The sequence below is a fragment of the Scophthalmus maximus genome, chromosome 10 (assembly GCF_022379125.1).
Source record: "Scophthalmus maximus strain ysfricsl-2021 chromosome 10, ASM2237912v1, whole genome shotgun sequence".
In the NCBI taxonomy this organism is placed as follows: Eukaryota; Metazoa; Chordata; class Actinopteri; order Pleuronectiformes; family Scophthalmidae; genus Scophthalmus; species Scophthalmus maximus.
Genome location: NC_061524.1, coordinates 7,777,299 through 7,799,457, shown reverse-complemented (window position 1 = coordinate 7,799,457; position 22,159 = coordinate 7,777,299). Strand labels below are relative to the sequence as shown.

General features: G+C 44.6%; 3 protein-coding genes across 3 annotated transcripts; 2 read left to right on the top strand and 1 right to left on the bottom strand.

The window, feature by feature from the left end:
- The first annotated feature begins 1,092 nt into the window (after positions 1-1,092).
- Positions 1,093-9,217, top strand: LOC118283785 (L-threo-3-hydroxyaspartate ammonia-lyase). The gene is made up of 11 exons (XM_035606137.2): positions 1,093-1,587; positions 3,925-4,252; positions 5,144-5,260; positions 6,082-6,323; positions 6,613-6,778; positions 6,915-7,014; positions 7,154-7,229; positions 7,330-7,455; positions 7,623-7,790; positions 7,902-7,959; positions 8,675-9,217. Exons 1-11 carry the CDS (start codon positions 1,472-1,474, stop codon positions 8,771-8,773), a joined length of 1,596 nt encoding a protein of 531 aa, XP_035462030.2. The 5' UTR covers positions 1,093-1,471; the 3' UTR covers positions 8,774-9,217.
- Positions 9,218-10,440: 1,223 nt separating this feature from the next.
- On the bottom strand, positions 10,441-14,986 carry tmem254 (transmembrane protein 254). Its single transcript, XM_035606756.2, has 4 exons — positions 14,822-14,986; positions 12,472-12,575; positions 11,738-11,797; positions 10,441-11,299 (listed from the first exon to the last, which is right to left on the bottom strand). The coding sequence occupies exons 1-4, from the start codon at positions 14,906-14,908 to the stop codon at positions 11,179-11,181; spliced, it is 372 nt and encodes a 123-aa protein (XP_035462649.1). The 5' UTR covers positions 14,909-14,986; the 3' UTR covers positions 10,441-11,178.
- Positions 14,987-17,902: 2,916 nt separating this feature from the next.
- mxtx1 (mix-type homeobox gene 1) lies at positions 17,903-20,047 on the top strand. The gene is made up of 3 exons (XM_047334955.1): positions 17,903-17,924; positions 18,392-18,576; positions 19,100-20,047. The coding sequence occupies exons 1-3, from the start codon at positions 17,903-17,905 to the stop codon at positions 19,859-19,861; spliced, it is 969 nt and encodes a 322-aa protein (XP_047190911.1). The 3' UTR covers positions 19,862-20,047.
- The last annotated feature ends 2,112 nt before the right edge of the window (positions 20,048-22,159 follow it).

Sequence of the window (22,159 nt, the reverse complement as noted above, 5' to 3'; positions counted from 1 at the left end):
CCTCACAAACGACGGCAGACGAAGGAGACCCTCCGTCGCCCTGGCTACCGCTCGCCGTCACCAGAACGCGGGCCTCACGGAACCTCGTCGTTTCCAGGAAGTAGGCTCAGCGCTCCGTACCTGTCTGCTCCCTGGCAAACACTGGCTTCCTGTCAACTTTTAACGAGCTGAATCTAATTTGGGTGATGTGTGTGTGTGTGTGTGAGGTCTGTTTCTCCATCAAAAGGAACAAAGCCACACAACAAGGCGTTCGTTGACCCAGTTTCTCTTGACTCGGTCCTAATCCTATTGTAGATTTGCCGTTTTCACACAAACTATCAGCAGCTCAACTGAAAAGGACGACTCGCGAGTAGAATATCCAGCAGACACGATGCCTGTCTGGTAGATACAACGACCTGCAGCCTGCTGCATCCGTTGGACTGGGGTGGGAGAATTGTACCAGTGGGGATAACGGTCCACATTTTCATTCAGTCTCATGGTACATGCATAATGGAATAATGGAAAAACAGAACTCGAGGGGGGAAAGTTCAAATCGTGTTTGCCATGTCACCTCTGCACACCTGGCCAGCTGCTTCATGCCACGGGAGCACTTGTTACTGATTCAAAATATGACCAATAAAACAGTTGGACGTCGGCTCGTCCATTTCTGCTGAGTCAGCGGACTGACTGACACTTCACTTGATGTATTGAGGCGGTTAACTCCCCTCTACTCCTACTTACCTGCAATGCAGTTTGATGTCTGCGAAAGGGATTATCTATGAATATGCACGTGCACTGCCGGCGCTGTGGCTCCTCGGTTCGGATTTGTGGGACACGACGGACATCCAGTCCGAGTGTTGTCCGGTATCTGACTGGCAGCCTGTCCCTCTCTACAGTATCATGACATGCACAGTGTGTGTTGTTCAGATGTATCCAGGGAAGCCTTGCTCTGACATCGGACAGATGAGCAAGAAATCACCTGTGGGAAATGAGCATGGCAGTCTTTTCCTCACAGATTCGGGTGACACAGAGATCGGATCTGGGCAGAAACCTGCTCCTCCGGCCTTTCAACTCTGCTTCAACCAGCAATCTTTCATTTCTGATCCCCCATCCATACTCTTCTCGCGGTTGAGCCTCCAGATCACTGCTCCCTAGATAAACCCTAAGTCTACATCTATCTCCTTAGACCGTCTGATTAGCGCTACGTCACAGAAAGGGGAAGTAATCCCAGTCTGGGCCCAGGAATAGAGCTCTGGGCGGGGCCAGGCCACTGGAGAGATGCTCCCGAGCCACGCTGCATGTGTCCCCGGGTAATCCCTTCTTAAGTAGCCCATGGGCAGGGAGAGATGGGAGGGAGCTGGGCCAGGGGACGTTATACCGTGGGAGAAACGCCCGTTAGTGTCCTGTCATCCCTCGGACACACCGCGTCAGCTGGAGCAGGAGAGGGATTCAGAGACTTGTCGGGCCGTAGGAGGACAGTTCTTTGACCAGGATGAACTTTGCCGCCCAGTTTTTCTACTCGAGGTACCTGGGCGAGCGACTTGAGCGATTGTTCTCACCCAGACCTGCACTTAAAGACAGCGAGGAGAATGACCCCTTCTGGCAGAGGTGGGAAATCACAACATGTAGCCCCCACAGACCTCTCCCCTATACCCCGACCAATCCCGTAGTGACAAGTTTACTCTCTGCCGTGGCCGCTGAGGTGGGTTCCACCTCCACGGCGTCGGTGCATCTGTCTTCCGTAACTTCCACTCCTCCTCCACACCCACTGTGTTTGCAGCCTACCCTCCCAAACACAAATCTTCAGTTTCTCCCTCTGCCACCTATTCCCCACCTAGATCACAAAAGGGAAGCAACAGAACCAACCAGTTGTCTTCCATTCTCCAAAACGTCTCTTGTTCCAACTAGGTCCCCGAGTCTTCCATCCCCCCATCTGCAACTGCTTCCTCTTGGACCTACTCCCGACCTTCCATGCCCTGGGAGACTTGCTCCTTCGCCTGGTCCTCCACCCTGCTCTTGTCTTTGTTCCCCAGGTCATTGTGACACATTTATAGAGAGAAGCCAGAGAAATCAAAAGTTACCTTTGCATTTAGGCGGTGAAGTGTCTGTTAAGATCATTTTAATGCAACACTGGGCCTCGGCTTTGTGCAAAATAAAAAAAATGGGTTTGTTCAGTTCTTCCTCTGTGTAGGTCTTCGCCTGCATTCAACACAATGATTGTCGGATGCAATGTGTCTTTTTTTTTTAAGCATTTTTTGAATTGTTATTCTTTATTATGCTAGCTTTTATCTGTCTGTCTAGGTTTTTTTTTTTATCTGTTAGCTTTTTATCTGTCTTTTTATGCTGATGCTTTTACCTTGTGGCACTTTGAGAAAATGTATTATAATTATTTTTATCATCAAAACTATTTTGGACGACATCTTCGATCACAAAATCAATATTCAGGGACTTTGCTCTCGGTATGCAAACCCTTAGGTGCTACTTACGGTATCTGAAACGACAACAAACAAAAAAACAAGCCGGACAATGAATGCAAGAAGTTGTTTAACCGGGGCCCGACAGACAGACAGACAGGAGGCTGTCTGTCTGTCGGCACCGACAATGATGCAACATCAACAATCGGAGTCATCCACAGCCAGCAGGCAATTTCTTTTCCCAAATGAACATTGATTCGGTCGGAAAAGGAAGCGGCGCAGCAGCCAGTCAGGGCGTTTAGGCTTTAAAAGGACATTAAGAGGCTGTGATGGTGCAATGATGAAAGCCTTGTGGGCTGAAAGGCCTTCTTTGCTTTTTGCTCTGTCGTTTTCTTTTCTATTTAATTGACAGAACCCATTTTTACCGCCTCAGCTCTTCATCCGATCTTTTGACAAGGCTTTTTTGGAGCTTCATACTCGCTGCCGTGTTGCACTTTTACCTCTTTCATGTGGTTTCTGAACTGCTTTTGAAGCAAAGCGCCCGGAACACAGGTGGAGCTCCTGGGCTCTTTTTCTATCCTCTGTCATGTTTAAGAGCAACTGTGGCCGAATGATGGGCCGAGCGTGACTGACGGGTGGGCCGGAGGGCAGCAATGGAGCCAGGGGAGGAGGTGAAAGGTCGCGGTTCTGTTTATGGCGGGTCACTGTGCTGTGGAGTGAGAAGCACTGAGAAAAAAGAATCAGAGGATGTTTGGGGAAGCTGCTCCACCTGGTGGCCTTTGGATCTTATTTTAGCTCTCTGCAGGCTTACTGCAGATTTCCTTTCCTTATTGTTTTTTTTTGTTTTTCTGGATTTCACTATTGTCCTGAGCTTCAAACGTTTTGCTCATACTGCAGATCCGAATGCGACTGGCCGGGCTCCACTGCGCGACCGTATTCAAAGTTTCAAACTTAGCTGTTCACCATTTGTGATCTGCTTTAGTGGCTGAGTGACAGGGTTAATCTCCACACGGTGTAATCCTATTACTATATTTCTGCTGCGTAGAGAGGGCTCCTGCTTAACCACGGTGTTGGGGAAACAACCCCAAAAAAGGAGTCTGATGTTTAATCTGATCTCGACCGATGTCTTTTAAATGAATGATTCTTTTTGATTTTATACAATGTCCTTCTACTGAACTGTAATAAATCACACTGTCCCGGCCGTGGGGCCACTTTTAGCGCCTGTGTGTCCCGGGAAAAGAGAAGCTGAACGACCCAATGAATCATAAGTTCACTAATAGATGTGATCTGTCACAGTGAGTCAAAGCCGCCGTGACACTAAAGGTGAATCAATTCGTCTTGAGTGGAGGATTGGCGCGGTGTGTGTGTGGGCACGTTCATGTGCCTTCATGCCAGGGTCGAGGTCAGTTTCAATTCATTTTGCTGAGTTCGGGAAATAGATATAGATAAATGGGCATAATGGCACTAATGGTGGTGTCTGAATTGCAATTTTAGTTGAAAATCAAACTAAACATATGTGTTTATCACCCAGGGAGGAGTTGCGTCTGGGCCCCAGTCAACCTGGTGACTCTCACAAATGTGGCCGCGTCAGCAACGGCACCGTGGGCCGCAGATCCACCCTCATCGAACCCGAGCGGCTGAAGGACTTTGGTGAGGAGGAGCTTCTCAACGGGGACGTGAAGGTCTGTGACACCAAGGTGACGGGGAGTCCCGAGATCATGCTCATGGAGCCGCCCAAAACGAGGAGAGTCAGCGAGTTCCGGATCGTCCACAGACCTCCCATCCAGTACCTCCGCTTTGAGGACATCAGTGCAGCGGCCTTCAGGATCCAGACGGGGATACAGAGGACACCCTGCACGGTACACTAGCATGTAGCATGGCTGCAAAATATATACAGTGATGTGGTGGAGATGAAAGTGCCGGGTGACCTCCGACCTCTGTTAGCTCTATGTGGACTTTGACACGGGATCAGACAGAAATTTTTAGAGATTTATCTGTTTGTTTGAAATATTTTTATCCTAATGAAAATGAAGCAAAGTTAGGTGATGGTCATGGATGATAAAATAACTGAAGAGAAGAGAAAGACCATATGATTTTATTGTTTCACGGTAAAACTTTATGAAGGAAAGTTTAAAACAAATGCCAGACACAGGCAAATACATAACGCTCATCAGCAATCATCAAGAAAGAATATGATGTTCAGTTTGTTCAGTATATTTTAGTCTGTGGTGGTCATGTGGTAAATGCCCCACGATGACAAAGCTTAAAAAGAATTTTTGACATTTTTGAAAAAAATTAAAAAGGATATATATATATATATATATATATATATATATATATATATATATATATATATATATAAAAATGAGCCATGAGATTGAAGGAGGCTGCCGACAGAGCTCGGGGACAGGGTTAGACTAAAATGATCTGTCTTTGAATTTACAATCATTCCTCCCCTATAACATTACAGCAGCAATGAGAACAGCTGCCCCTAGAACCTGTGTGTAGAACAAACAGGCGACACCGTGGTTGGATCTGATTTCATCCAGACTGTTTGTACTTGCGTCGCAGTTGTTACACTTTGAAAATGGCCTTGCGAGCAGCGAGGACATCCGCCCTCAGGTTTTACATCGTTTAATTATCCCGATCCCATTGTGATGATGTGTTGTAAGTTTGTGTGTGTGTGTGTGTGTGTGTGTGTGTGTGTGTCAGTATCAACATTATCCTTCTACATGTTCTTGTGTGTGCAGTACTCCAGACTGTCCAAACAGTACGGGATGGAGATCTACCTGAAGAAGGAGCACCTGCACTACACAGGCTCTGTGAAGGAGAGAGGAGTGCTGTACCTGCTCACCTCCCTCACCCAGGTAAACCTGGAGCGAGTGTGTGTGTGTGTGTGTGTGTGTGTGTGTGTGTGTGTGTGTGTGTGTGTGTGTGTGTGTGTGTGTGTGTGTGTGCGGAGGATGATCCCCTCGGTCGTGTCTGTCACTGCCACAGCGAGTGTTGCTCAGCAGCTCTCCCATGCATGCGTTCGTGCAGACGCACCACCGGTGACCCATGGTGACAAAAGTGCAGCTTTAATGCACATGGGCGTGAGAATGTGTCCATTTGCACGAAAACTGTCTGTGAGCAAGTGAGAGTGAGGAGGCCGAGTGGTGACGGACTGTGAGCTCGCAGAGGGGGAAAATTACCCCCACCTTGATGATCCCCTTCAGTAAAGCCATGTGCAGATCCTCTTTGTGACAGGAAGCGTCAGGGATTATGGGACATATGGGTCATTTTTGAGTAACGCTGTCACTGACAGCATTGGCCCAAGACAAAGGCCACGACAACACACAAACTGCTGTTAATTGATCTTTTATGTTGATGAATATTTAAGATATTTGGTGGCGGTGATGTCATGTTGGAACTGTTTATTTGGCTCATTTAAGTTAAAAAAAATGGATAACAATCATATTGTGGTCTATGTTCAGCCTTTTTAGGATTCAGTTCTCACTTCAGTCAATTCCTGTTTATAAAAATATGTGAATGTGTGGAGCATAGTTTATATTTTTTCACTTTGGAAAAGCAAAGTGAAACAACACAAATCTTTTGGATTGCTTGAAGATATTCATTGATATTTCCAATGCATGAATATTTGAAAGATGTTGGCGTATGTTTCCTCAAGCACGTGTTCATGTCCCTGCAGGAGCAGCAGAGGAAGGGCGTGATCGTGGCCACGGACTGTAACTTCTCCATGGCCGTGGCTCACCACGCCGTGGAGCTGAAGATCCCGGTGTTCGTCATCATGCCGTCGTGCTGCTCCTCGCCTCGCCTCAGGAACTACAGGGACTACGGCGCCATGGTCATCTCCTACGGCAGCACCGGCCACGACTCCCAGAAACACGCCCGCCACCTGGCCAAAGAGAACGGATACCTCTATATGGAAGAGTCAGTCCCGCTTAATGTTGACCTTTTGACACCTGACACAGCAGAGCTGAGAATATGCTTGTGTACTTAAAGCCTCCTGTAAGCTCCTGCACTGCCAGAAACATTGATCTGGGTTCATAATCATAGTGTCCGCTCCATGACAAGCAATATTCATGTCAGGTCGCTACGGAGAGAAATGTGGCGTGAGACTTCTGAAGAGAGGAAAAAAAGTTTGAAACCATCCGGATGCTCTGCAGTCCCTTCACCTCATCTGCTCCTCCGCTCTTTTCTCCCTCTGTCTCGTGTCCAGAGATGAAAGTGCAGCGTACCTGGCAGGACTGGGCACCGTGGGCATGGAAATCTACGAACAAGTGCCCAAAGTGGACGCAGTGGTTGTGCCTGCGGCGGGACAGTATGGTCTCCTGGCCGGCACCGCCGCCGCCATCAAACACCTCAACCCACAAATTCTCGTCATAGTAGGTCGATGCAGTGGTGTTTGACTTTATTGATTTGAGCTTGTAGACTTGTATATTACTACCATTCATGTGTGAGGTGAGACTCCTTGTTGCAATGAGGAGATGAGTGTCAAAAATAATGGACTTTCTTCAACAGGGAATCGAACCGGAAGGTTTCCCTCTGCTGCTACAATCTCTGAAAACGGACGGCCCGGTCAAAGACATGCACAGCAACCCCAACAAGAAACTCTACGGAGGTAAGATCCGTGTCATGTCAACCCACTGAGCAAACATCATCATCTGCACGTTGTCCCCCGTTAGATGAGGCCTTTTTTTTAATTTCCCTCCTGGAGAGTTATCAACGTGCGCGCGGGTCGATCTCCTGTCTGTCCTCAGATCTGGTGGAGCGTTCGCTTGGCGTCAACACCTTCCACCTGGCGAAGACACTGGTAAATAAAGTCATCACTGTCAGGTACTGCTTCGTCACACTCGCTGGAGGGGTAGCCACCGTGTGATTGGGACTTCTGACACTTACAGTGTTTTCTGTGTTTATGAATACTGGACTTGAACAGCGAGGAGGACTCTCTGGTGGCGATGCTGCGTTTCCAGGAGTTTGAACGCTCCACTGTGGACACAGAGGGAGCCATGGGACTGGCTGCCATCCTGGCCGGACAACTGCCAGAACTGAAGGGCAAAAAGTGGGTGGATATTCGGAAACATCTCTGAACCCTGAGGCCAAGGGACAGAGAGGAGGGACGTTGTCTTTTGTGGATTAAGCATAGTTTCTTCAGTCAGCAGTGTTAATCCGTTTGGCTGCAAATGAGGCAAGACCCCCCCCCCCCCCCCCTCTGTGTTTCTGCCGCAGGGTCGCTGTAGTGGTGAGCAGCGCGAACATGGAGCTGGAGCTGGTGAGGCAGTGTGTCGACCGAGCCCTGGTGCTGGACGACCGGGTCAGTAAGTTCTCCGTGGAGCTGGGAGAATGGACGGGAGACATGGCCAAGCTCCTGGACGTCCTGTCCAGAGAGGACGTCAGGTAAGGGCTCTTTGGTTCTGTCTCTTCATGCTGCTCAAGTCCAACCTGTTGAATTGTCCCTTGATGCCACTTTTTTTTCTTTAATTTGCTCTCTGTCTTTTTCCGTCTTAGGTTGTTGGACGTCTGCCATCGGAGACACAGTGAAAAGTCAGACCTCTTCAAAGCGAAGGTAGGCGACTAATCTGTCACATCATTCCTCCTCCTCCTCCACTCAAACCCTGAGCTGGTGCATTGTTACCAAATAGAAAACATAGATACAATTATTTCACATTGATAAAGTCATCGAGTCTTTTTACAAAGTTTGCCGCTTTAAAAAATCTTACTGAAATATTCATTGTACTGGAGCATTTTAATTATTTACTGGTATTAGGTTTTTACTGCAAAATATTAAATTTGCTAATGGGAAAAAAACATAACTCATTCTTATTACAAACGAAAAATGAATGTTCCTGCTACAGTTTTACTGGTCTGGAATGACCAGGGTGTTATGTAAAGTGAGACTGCGTAAAGTTGCACCGTCTCACTTCTAAGACCTTATTTTCTTTGAAACAAAACCTAAAGCCACAAGCGGAGACTAATGAATTCCAACGCAATGAATCTTCTTGAACCAGTAGTTTTCTCTCTGCACACTGTCCTATCTGGGTTGAAAAAACAAGACTTAATGAAACTGCTAAATTGCAATTGGAGACAAATAGAGTTGTCTCATTATCTCCTGGCTCTGCATTATTACCTCGGCAGTCCACTCTGACAAATTGGCTTTATTCACCAGCGGTGTCAAGAGGTGAGAAGTGCTGCGTAATTAACTGGCAACACACTTACTGCCCTACTTCTGCTGTGTGTGTGTGAATGACATCAGCGGGCGCTAACTGTGTGTGTGTTTACAGGTGGAGTGTGTTGTGGAGACCAGGGATAAGACACAGAGCGCTCAGCTGCGCAAGATGCTGAGTGAGCGCTACCCGTCTCTGTGCTGGCTGGACCGGTGATGACGTCAAACTCTATTGATGATGGAAAAAAAAGGACAGGACACTCCCGTAACATTCACTACTACCATATAATGAACTGTATAAAATAAAACTGCTGTTCAGCAAAACATACAAAAAGCCTTGAGATTACAGAGCGAATATTATCCACGTTGCTTTTACTGTTAATGCTGCTGCTGCTCTTTAATCAGGGCAGACCTGTGATTAGTATAAAGTCAGAATATAGTATATATCTATATAGTCCACCGTTCATAACACGAGCATGAATCATGCACTTAGGCTGGTCTCGTTCCACAACAGCAGCACACACACACACACACACACACACACACACACACACACACACACACACAAACAAACACATTGTTTTTAAACTGTTGTATATATTTCTGTATTTATACTGTGTTGAAGTGGTAGAGTCAATCCATTAAGTAAACATGTTATTAATAAATAAAAGTAGACAAACGCTACGACCCGTCCTGATTCTTTTGGTGATGGGTTGATGAGAGCAGAGGGAAGTATTGGACTTTTTTGTTTTGGTTGTTTTATGTGGTTCAAATAACTGTTTGGCCTCAGTGCAGAGAATCTAAAGTGAGTTGAGGAAAGAGCGGATGTGAACGTATGTGCTGTACGCCGCTTCCACACTATCAATCCCTGTTAACTGGCTGGAGACTGCTCGGGTGGAGACCGGACTCTTTAAGACGTCTAATGCTCTTAAGTTCATAAGCAGAGGACACCGTGACCCCCGTGCCACCGCCTCAGCTTCAGTCAGACGACGTCACGCTGTGTACGTGAGCGACACAAACTCCGTCATGATGGAAAACTACTTCCAATACAACACGCTTCATTTGACCAAGATCAAGTGACATCAAACGGTGGTTATGGGGATGAAAAGGGAATCATCACTCGACATCCAATCGCCTCTTTTGTCCAGACTGAAATATCTGTACAACTATTGGCTGGATTGGATTGTCATTTGGTAATGAGTGTTCACCCACCGTGGCGTCACCCTGTTGGTTTGAGGGCCGCCATTTTAAAGCATCGAGTTTCGGGGGGGGGGGGGTCATGGTCTGACGGGGGGGTTCGTCCACTGCTCGTCCACTTACAACTGTGACCTGCACCCATTGGACGGTACCAGCTGTCATGCACACTGCATCCACGGCCCAATGCATACGGTGCATTGTTGTCTATTTTAACTCTAAATGTGACCGTACAAAATGAAAATCATGCTGTATCGAGGAGGACATGAAAGTAGAGATTGAGACCATAATCCCCTCAGGAAAATGTTTACTGACATGATTAATCAAGTGAGAAGTGGAGTCATTTTCTCATTGTCTTCTTTTCGCAACTAGTGGATTCGCCATCTGCTGGTGCTTCGAGAGAATACATGTTGTACGCACTCTCCAGACCCGTTGACTGCCTCCATTTTCATATATATTCAATGGTGGCGCGCAGAGGACTGATTACATTTTGTGAGGGATCCAGAAGTGGATCCAGGACTTTGAAGGTGAAACTGCATATGGGTGGGGGATTGCTCAGCCCTGGTGGAGATCTATACACTCTCTTAGTGCTCTTGTGTTTTTTGGGTTAACTCTTTGGTGTAGTTCAATAAAACACGGGGAACATATCCTGAACACTTTTGAGGGGTAAAAAAAACAAACAAATTCACATTTCATGTTTTTCAGTCAACTTTTTTTATTTTGCAGTTTTAATACTTAGAACTTCAAAAGCACCTCACGATGCAGAATGTGGATTTAAAATCGTTCATGCATGTTTTTGTTTTTTATCCCGGAGGACTCCTGAGTCTGGTGCCAGCGTACCATCTGCAGCCAACCTGTCTGACATTATGTTCATAACAGCAGCTGAGAAAATATCCCTATTGCCACCATCCAGGCTGGATGTAAACAACATGAGATATAAGAGAATGCATAAAAAGATTCCTCTAATATTGTTCTTAATAATTATCACTAAATAATCGGCTCAGGGCAGATTCTTCACCACTGGTGATTAAATAACCTCTGTTAGTACCAGGATCAGTAAATACGTTAAAAATATATTATCTGTAAGGCACCACAGCTTTGTGTCTAGAAAATCTACGGAATGAAAGAGATGTCAGTCCATCGCAATATCACAGGAAGAGAGTATAAAGTTAGAAATATTTGCACCATATAAATCAAAGTTATGTCTCCACTTCAAAATTCCAGTCTAACGAGAAACACTACAGAAGAAAAAGGCTCAAGGGTCTTCCTCCATTTGTTGTTCAGCAGGATTTCACATTGCGGAGCACAAGACGCAGAAGAAGAAGAAGAAGAAGAAGAAGAAGAAGAGGAATAAGAGGCACGAGGAAGCAAAGTGACTCTTGAAATTCAGCTTGTGCAGCTTTGTTTGAAACGCTCCTGCTGCCGGTGTCAGTTCTGTTTGGGACGCTCGGGGTTGTACTTGAGGAGCAGGCCGAGGGAGGCGAAGCCGAACAGAAAGGTCTGGAAGACCCACATGCAGCGTGTGGTCGTGTTGGTGATACCTTTGTCTCTGCAGGGACACAGAGACGAAAACGATTAACTATATATATCTATAGCTGCTGTTCTCATTTAGTCCAAATCCTCACAGTGTTCACTCCCCACGTGGCTCACTTGGACATTTTCCTGAAATTCTACTAGGGAGCTGGCAGGAAAGGTTCTGGAAAATGTCCAGAGCAACATCTGCAGGGATGTGCGTTCTCACATACAGCCACACTGAAAAATGTCTGTGCTTCAGTCATCTATTTATTGTTAAAATAGTGCTATCCAAGTAAAAATGCTTGAGAAGCAGCTTTTTTGAGTGATTGCGATTAGTTTTGAGACTTTGAAGGGTTATGGAACTTTTTAGTAGGCACAGTTTACATAATAGAAGTTTTAAGGGAGATGGTTTATGAAAAAAATTAAGATGACACCACCATCTAGTGGACAATAAGGTTCTCGTCATTCTTACCTGCACATCTTCAGAGCGATATAGGCCTCAAAGACATGAATAGCCCAGGCTGCCAACCACCTGTAACAGAAAAAGAAATGAATAAAAACAAATCTATTCAATTGAGGAACGATCATTTACACTACATCCTGAAGATGTCACCAGAGAGTCTCCAGTTCTACATTCAGACAGTAATGATGTTTTAGTTTTTCCCCCTGCGGTGCTGAATTTACAGGGAGGGTCACATGACATCCTATAAGAGCTTGAACCACTTCACAAGTTTCAAACCACGAAAGTCTGAACGACTCCCACTTCGACCCTCCTCACAGAAATCATTCAGCATTAAGGGCTCGTCCTGTGTGTCACATGACTTCACTCGTCATTGCCTTTTGATCGCTGTCTTTAATACTCTGCTGCAACGACGAGCTCGCCGCCGGTGGAAGTGGCGGTAACGATCTGTTAACGGCGAAAAACATTTGCGGCTTGGAGTCGATAAAACTGTGTATGTCAGCCATGTGACTTTAACACTACACATCACATGATGACTGCCACTGATTCTCATGTTGAAACTCTTGGATTCTAATGAAACAAAACATTTCTCCAAAATAAAATGACAAAAACAGAATCAGCGTCGTCCATGTCAAACGATTCTGAATAGAAAAAGTGGAACTGTGCTCATCCACTGGATATAATACAGGTTCATAATGTATGTTCTCTTTACCGACAGTGGTACAATGAACAGCCTCATCACTTACCCTTTGTACATGATGTCGGCGTAATTGTCCACAAGGTGTTTGCAGAAGCTGCCGTAAAAACCAAGGTACTCGTACGGGATTCTTTCGGGCACAAACACGATGCACTGGAAAACACAGGATAGGACACTGTTATTCTGCATGTAAAGGATATAAATGGTATAAAGTATACACATATGCTGTGCATTTTGAAAGGAAACTTTCAAAACTCTTTTTTTATAAGCATACTTGCAGCCTGTTTAATGCTCCGACACAAGACCCTTCGAGCTTCTCTGTGTCTCATTACAACATCTCTCAAACATCTCATGTCCTTTTTTGTGGTGATAACGACTGTGTAGTTATCTGACCTGCAGTTCAATGTCGGCAGCTGAACCCTTTTAGATTGTAGCATCGGAAATTCCGGGGTCAGTTTCACAAGAACTGTCGTTCTTGTAGCCACTGTACAGTGGCTACATTTATGATTTGTACAGCAAAGGGCAGCCTTGTTAGGAGCAATGCGATTCAAATGAATTATTTTACAGTTTCATCGGAGGATTAGTTTTGCCCCATGTTGGGTTTTTTTGCGGGGGTGGTTGGAATTTTGATCGTCAGGTGAAATCGAATGAGGACACAGGCTCAGAAGCAGACTCCCTCTCCCTCAGTCGGGAGGAGATGTGTTTTTTTCTTCACCTTAAAAAAACGCAAACTGAAATCAATATTCTCATTCGGAAATGAATCTGAGTTGTTTCTTTATTTATATATTTTGTTCCATTAATTTTCTGTATCATAGCAAGACAAAAGTGATTTTCACTGCTGATTCTCTTTAAGCCACGCTCTGTCAGGTTTATTTAGTGTCATTCCACACAAACGCGGCCAGAAATCAAACTCAGACGTTTCCCTATTTCCATGTCACCAAGTTTCTCCACAAAGTTCACAGGAATAAAACTTGTATTAAAATCAAAATCAAATCAAAATCCTACAGCTCGACTACTACAAAGGCTTCTTAATTATGAATTTTGTCAATTTCTCAGTTTCAACAGCAGTTTATTTGTCACTGGATTGGATTGAAATTTTTAGTGAACACGGAAGAAACCACAACAATAATCTGTTATATATATATATATATATATATATATATATATATATATATATATATATATTAGTGTTTCTATGAGTGTTTTTTTTTACCTAAATGAAAATTAAAAGATTAACAACAACTAGTTTTCACTGCAACCAAATATTGACTATTTGTAGTATTAATAAAGTTCTATCACATCTTAAAGAGACTTGTTGCCACAGATAAACTATTCATGATAAAAAACCATGTTATCTATTTTCCCAAATACCATTTTAATTTCCGTAAAAAAAAATTTGCAGTGTCCCGTGAAGTGACACCCCTAATAACATGGCTGCCTTATGAATAAATGATTTGCCGAGCGCACCTAACACACACATCACGGTGAAGTCGGACAGACATAATGATGCATTGTGCCTTGCTGCCATTGTCCCGTCCTGTCCAACACGTCAGGTATGTGTCCACATGGACTCTGGATGGAGCGTGGTGGGACACACAAAGGGGCTTTCTGTTGGAAGGGCCCAGAGACTCCACTTCACGTGTGGTTAAACTTGTAAAAACACACACACACACACACACACACACACACACACACACACACACACACACACACACACACATCTAAATGCTGATCTGTGTGTTTTACCCAAGTTATTATTGATCATCACATAATGTATAAACAATTGATTTGGTGCCTGTCTACATTACTGTACACGAGGCGAAGGATGGTAAAGGCTTAAACGATACATAACAATCTGTGTGGAGAAATACACAGAAGTCCTTTGAAAATCTTTCCTATTATGACATGTTGCCTTTCTGTCCTGCACAGCAACGCGTTCAGGAAAAACTCTGAGGACATTTTACAACTACTCCTTCTACATTTGTCAATTCGGCTTTAATTGCATTGACCAAACACTTTTGTTTATAAGACATCGTTGGATGTGAGGCAACACGTCAGCCCGAGGTGGAGGACCGCCGCAGTGGACAGATCACTGGTCCCGTGGACTTCGACCGGACGAAGCGGCTGCTGAAGGGATCCTGATAAGACTCACTGCTTTCACAACAGTGACTTCGGAGGCTGCTCGTGTCAGCACGAGGACATTATTATAAAATATCAAAGTGTTGAATATATAGAAGAAAACATTTCCCCAGAATATCCGCGACTCTGTTATTAAGCGCAATTACAACAACCCGGAGGACATTGTACGCAACACACACCACGGTGGCATTTAACTGTAAAACGCTAGCGCCGTCTTCGATCCACCATTCTTCTGTTAAAACTGCTGTAAATTAACTCACAGTAAAATATCCCATGGCGGCGGTCACCGACACGATCCAGAACATGCTGGTTCTTTTAAAGTAATCGCATCCGTCACTTTTAGCCATTATTGCTGCTGCTGCTGCTGCTGCTGCTGCTGCTGCTCCGCGCTGGTGCCGCTGTCAAATGTGACCGTGTGGTAACAGCAGGCTGACGGAACGGCGTGTCTGTGCTACATGAACACGATGAACCACCCTTTGACGAGTTTTGCTGGGGGTTTTTTTTTTGCCACTGACACGTTTTTTTTTCTTCTTTTCTTGTCGGTGTTTATGACTTTATGTTAAGTAATAAACATTTGACCACAGTAACACCACTTGGCTTCAATGCTGCCCTCTTGTGGTGTTTTGCCGGGCCTTTCTCGTGAAGCTGAGGAGATGGGGGCCTCCAATGTGACAAAGGAAAAAACACATAAATGTGTGCACGTAAAAAAATTAACAAATGTGGACATTTGGAAAGCCAGGTAAGTCACATGATGTGATTATAGAAACCTATCTTCACCTTCAAACTTTTCAATCTTAAAGGGAAAGAAAAACCGTCTGAATTGCCTCCAGCTGTGAGCAGCTATGTGCAAACACGTACAGTGCAATCACTGACACCTAAATAAACATATTGTTCATACTTTCGCCCCCCATTGTGAACACAGGATAATCAGAATTAGTATGAAGCGTTGACAGATGTGAGGAGATGACTTTAGTCACAGTCACAGGCCTCTGTTGGTTCAGACTTTGTCCTATCACCTCTATAAAAACATTCTACATGTTGGAAAGCCTTTCACACAGAACCTACACAATGATTGTCCAAAAACACCCCTATCTCGTGTTTGAACTCTTCCACAATAACGTCATGTCATTGGTTTATTTTGGATAAGGAGCACAAACAGTAGATCGGAGAATAAGGTGGAAAAGATGATCAGTCATCTACTTTGCCTATTTTTTTTGTCATAATTATCTCTATATCCTATTCACTGGTAGCTGATGAATGGTAAAACCAAATAAATAATTCGACACTATTTTCTAGTTTTAGCCAATGAAATGTTACCATTATCTTAAAAATTACGAATTTAGGTTTCATAAAATTGGTTTTACAATGACATACCTTCCTATCATCCTGTAATGATGTATGATATATTTTATCCCACAACAAAGACCAAAAAAGACCTGAAAAATGTTAACAGCCTCTGAGGGCAATATGATAAAGATATAATAGGACTCAAGGACTGTATGTCTGAACTGTGATGTCTAAGATTATGGAGCCTGTGACTCTGTTACACTGGCTGCATCACTGTTTGGAGGATTATGCTATTTAATTTATATGAGGAGATAAGCTGATCAGCTGACAATATACACATCTATGTAGAGTCGAGGCAAAACTAAACTAAGCTCTTCATAGTGATTTTGCATTAGGTGAATGGCCTATGGGCTGCACCGTGTGTTAGCTTTTATCACTCGATCATTGTATGTAAACTTGGGCACGGCAAGTATTTGATCTGCTGAAATGGTGCATTGATAAGAGTCTTTCCCATACTACCATGTTATCAGACTAATTTTAGATAATTAAATATGTGGCATGCATTTTTTATTTGAATGTGAATATCCAGAATTGATTTAAATCATTATTATGTACCAGCTCCCACCGATGACTAAAAGTTGCACATGGTGTCTGATCACAGAGAGAGTTGGTGGACGTTCAGGAGCCGTCTCCACACATGGAGACATTGATTCTGCCGGTTGTCCAGATAAAGATAAAAAGAAATGGCTCGAGATTGTATTTGTTGCATTAGATAATTCTGGTAGACGTCGAGCTGCATTGTGTTCTAGTGCACCTAAAAAAAAAAAACCCCACTGTGAATCTGTTTCAGCACTTTGTCCTGTATTGGCTGTTTACCTTCTGAATCAGTATGTTGGCATTTACATTTTCATCAGATATTATTAGGAGAAATTATTCAAGACGATAAGAGAGGACATGTTGCATTTACAAAGTGTAAATACAGATTTTTAAAAAACGTTTTTCATGTGAATAACCACATGGCTGTTTTCTGGCAGCATGTCAGACTCCAGAAGAAAAAAAATGACATATTGAGGTTAAAGGTGACAGCGTTTGCATACAGATCGGTCATGGCCTGGACATGTTGGGCTGTTTGACAAGCTTGACACTCACTTTGATGCATTCATTCACTGTGGTGAGGCCGGCGGAAGGGACGGAGTAACTGTCCAATTAATCACTGAATAATTAGCCACCTTTGTTTTTCTTCTGGAGATAGCAGGGAGCTGCTGTGCACATGAAAAGACAACAGGAGCCGCTGATAGGCTTCGGCTCAGAGTGCTATTTCGTATTTTGCAAAAGCCTGTGGGTTAAATATTTCTCCAAGACTATTGTTGGTTGATCAATGTTCAACAGCTTGCAAAGCCGCCCATGTTTGTGTTTAACACTGATTGCATGACTTCCAAGGGCCCAAATTTGAATTAAAGTGAAGCCTTGAAATATACTCAGACATGTTTGTAGTCTTAAGGTTTATGCTGCTGACAAAAATTGCTTGTTAACAAACACAAAAACCAAAAAGTAATGCCATTATTAAAATAACAGAAAAAAAAGACAATAAATGACTATAATGAATTTCTGTCTTTGGGCTTTGTCTTGTGATTACTATTTGCTGTAACATGCTGACTGTCAGTCAGTGGCACATGAACACAAACAATCACATGCATGTCGTCTCTTAGTAAAGTGGTATCGACGAGGCTCACAAGTCCAGAAAGACCTTCTTTTGTTTTACCCCAAATCCTCCCACATTATGTTATATTTGCCATTGACCTTGCCACTACTTTGATAGTGATTAGGTGCGAACGGGTCAGGGGAGGCCCGCTCCGGTCACACTACTCCTGTCATTCACCCGTCCTCAAAGTAAAACAGGAGGGGCGGGTCCGGATCTACCACCATGGCCTTCTGCGGACTCAGGTGATCAATATAAAAGGTGCCCTGATCCATCCAGGAGACACACAGACACACTCCAGAGACTCTCAGTGAAGGAACACACTATCCAGAGCTTCATTCACTGAACTGCTGCCATGTGGAAGGACTCTAGCAATGGTAAGAACTTGTTTCATAGTCTGTTGATGTGAGGAAAACAAGGTATTTGCTAGTTGAGATATTGTTTGGATGAAATAGTTCAGTGCACCAGGTTGGTGGGTTTTCCTACCACCAGGTTGACTTAGACAGGTATTGTTAGTTAGTGTGGCAATAACAGAAAATCCCTCAATACGAATCTCAAATTCTTGCTGGTTTGTGCAAACATACTGCATCTCCATTGCACGTATTGGAAGTCTACAAAAAGCAAAACATTTCTACGAGAATCTGTCAATTATATGTATCACATTACTGTACAAAATTCAACATTATGCATTAGTGAGGCGCATGATTCTGTTGCTGCTGTAGCGAGACCGGACAATACTTGGTTTACAATAGGGAATTCATTACAGGACAGATGAATAATATTAATGAAAGAATATTTCATGTTGGATCCTGTCTGATGTTTGGATCCCCTTCTCTTCCCTCAGATGATGCCAGGCCTGCAGCCTCCAGCGGCGGCTCCTCTCGCAGCACCAGCCGCAGGAAGAGGACCAGCTTCTCCAAGGAACACGTGGAGCTCCTACGTGCCACCTTCGAAACCGACCCGTACCCTGGCATCAGCCTCCGGGAGAACCTCTCCCAGACCACAGGCCTGCCGGAGTCTCGCATCCAGGTACGCAGTCACCTCGGGCCACCTTGTGTAAATTATTCTTTATAATTATTATATGTAAATTTAAATGAAATGAAGTTGCGGTGTAGATTCAGGGAAACTATTTGTTCAGACAAGTTTATTATTTCATTCATCTGTATTTGGGGAATTCGATACTGGTGTTGTTCCAAGATTGGACAGGTCCATCTGTGCTTTTCACATAAACATATACAGTAAGTTCAAACATGCGTCTGTTGTGAGGGATTTTGCACTGTGGTTTCTTATCATACAAAGCCTCTGTTTTCAAATTCATTCGGCATAGAATTTCAGATAGCGCTATCAATTTCTTTATCTTCAGAGATGACACAGGCTTTTATCAGGGTCTTGCTTGGCTGGACAGATAGACTGTACAACAAGCTCTGACAGCTGAGGACCAACAGATTTGCTCCGTCCACTGGTGTCCAGCAAATGATTAACAGAGCAGAGTGTGTCGCTTTATCTGACCTGCTCCGAATCTAAGCTCCTTGTTTCTCTCCTTCCTGTCCAGGTGTGGTTCCAGAACAGAAGAGCTCGCACCCTGAAGTGCAAAGGTGCCAAGAAAGCGCTGTGGCAGTCTGACTCCCCAGATCAGGACGCTCTCACTCTGCCTCATGTTGTTGGCAACAGGGGGCCGCAGGTGGGCCCCATCCCTCTGCCACCTCAGGGACCCCCACCCGCCTACCCCACCCAGGTGAAGGAGGAGATGGATGAAGCCTGCTACTACCAACAGTGTCCTCCTGCGTACCCCACCATCGAGGAGCATGGACATTACGGCTCCATGCCTGGGCTCCAGCAGGGCAGCCTGCTGGACAGCGGCTCAAGCCCACACATGAGGGGCTACTGGCCCCAGCCGGGCAGCCGCACCCCCCCTGCGCAGCCGCTGTGGTGCCACTCTCCACTGGAGATGAGGAAGTACAGCCCAAGCTCCAGCCAGGCAGCAGCCTTCATGTACCCGGGATCAGCCGATCAGCAGACGTACATGACCTTTTCCAACTCCCACTCCTCCACCCCAGACACCCCCGACTCTGGATACTGGGATGTCGGTGTGGAGAACAGCTCGCCGCTGGACGGCCAGTACTCGCAGCTGGAGGATTCGTGGAGCGGGAATGTTGTGGAAGGCTGCGGGGAGTCCAGACATCCAGGGCTGGCCCAGCTCTTCCCCCTGCCTGAACTTTCTCTGCAGGAGATTCTGGGCGAGTTGGACGAGGACTGGCTGGGAGGAGGTGGACTGCGTAGCCATACCACTGCGGAGGAAGTGGCTTTCTGCTGATGCCTCTCTTGTCAAGATTTACAATGGACACTGAGAAATCCTGTGTATTATTTTGATTTCAGTCATTCGTGATATGTAGATAGATATGTAAAGCTCTGCCGAAATACTGGACCCATATCTTCAAAATTCTACAATCCTGCATGATGTTTCATTTATTCTACACTGACCGCAGTTTGTTTTACCTAATGTATTTATTCATTTATTCACCATTTATAACCTGTATTTATGATGTTCTGCACTTTTATACAAATAAATCAGTAGTAATAAAGAATAACACTGTTCTCTTTGCTTTTATTTTCATCCAGTATTTTGTGTGACTTCATTACCACTAGGGTTCAGCTTGTTTTTCTTAATGACAACCGAGCCAAATCCATTATCTGAATTCCTCTAGTATCCAGATGCGACTGATTTGCCATCAAGCTGGGTGGAAAAAGTAGGTGACACACTACAACCAGCAGATGGAGCCTGTGAGTTGGGAGGAGGAGGAGACAAACTCACAATGAGCGAACCCTTTCATCCTGTCATTTCAGACATGGTTATTATTAAGTATAGGATCAGGTTTTTCTTTCACAAACAATAGAGTGACGCGTTCAGTCAAATAACTTCCTACCGCACTTTTGCAAGTTTCTCGAGACTTCAAACAATATTCTGTAGTTCTTTATATCAAAAACCAGCTGGAGCTGCAGTTACTTTGTAATTAAACACGCTATGGAAATGGCCACTTTCAGTGTGTTGGAATAGTCCTTCTCTTCTTTTCACTTTCCCCGAACCTCAGTTTGTTCACCATGAGACACTAAGGGTTAACGTTTCCGTTCAAAATGAAAGAAATATAATTTGTTCCGTCTTCTGAAGCCCCCGGTGTGTATCAGTCCTCTGACCTGATGACCCCGACACAGATTTTTTTTTCTTTTAATAAAACATGCAATGGAATAAGCCCGTGACAGATCACAGGATGTCAGGCTCGAGGCTTCACACTGTTTCCCACAACAGTGAAATGTGCTCACGTTGTTTATGCTGCTTTGGCCTCCTGCCTTCATCCTCAACATGGGAGGAAGGGTGTTGTCCTTCTTTTGTTTGTGTCTGGCGTGGGTTCTTGACCCCAGAAAAAAACAACACACAATAGGCAGGAGGGAACGTGGCTCTTCGGCTCTCTGTGCACACTAAAGATAGCTCCGCAGAGGAAATGTCACAGACTGTCGCCGCCTGACGTGTGTCGGGCAGGTGTTCGCCAACACGCTGCAAGATTCAGGCAGCTGAGGAAAAAGAAAACTACGAAAGGACTTTCTTAAAACTAATGTTGATGGCAGTAGTATTGGAATAACGCTGGAAATTGATGTGTTTTCTTCTTCTTTTTTTATGTGACCATTGCAATGCCAACAAAGTGGTAATCACTGTTTCTTCCAAAATACTATTCCGTGGAGAGTGGAAGTTCATATTTATGAGAAAACTTAGTCGAGTATAATCGCACGTATGAGTGCATGTATATGAGTCAATGGAAACATTGTTTTCCATCAGACCTTCAGGTGATGTGAATGGGATCTTGTCTACTATACTGTACATGCATGAAATGAATATTTATGGTGCCAATCATCTGTCTGTGTTCGCTGTAAATGATTTAAGGTGTTTCTCCTCGTCTTGACCTTTGTAAGATCAGCACTGATGCATATAACAACAGCAACAACATCTAAATCCAGCATTCGACACGTAGTACGTGACATCATGTGGTTTATCATGTGTTTCAGGGTTACAATTTTAATAAAAAGGGGCCGTCTCCTTCACCTCTTAGCCTTCCTCCAGACACGTTGTCCTAAACTTACCATCAGCTGAGGCGTTCATGTGATGCAGGTTGTGCATGTGTGCGTCTGTGGGTCGGAGGTGTCTAGTGACATTTTGGCATGGTCGCCATGTCTGACATGGCCCACATTCTGCTGCGGACAATATCTGCATACTCCCCATTTCTGCCTCTGACTCTTACACTAACAAATGATCCCCCCCAAAAAAACGATTGTCAGACTCCTCCGCCTGAACACTGGATGTCAATTATAATTTGTGATCACACAGCCCACATAGAGGAATTAAAACAGTAAAGAATGGTGTCATTTTACTCCTGCTCACCAAATGCACACAGACACGGGCTGCACAAGTGTTAACAGCCCCATGGTTGAACAAACTGGGGGCAGACAGGCGTGTGAGTGATGGTCCTCAGCTGTTGGCAGATACAGGGATGAAGCCTAGCCTTCACTAAAAATATGGCCTGTAATTTAACCAAACCCTCCCAGGGTGTCCACACTGGCTACT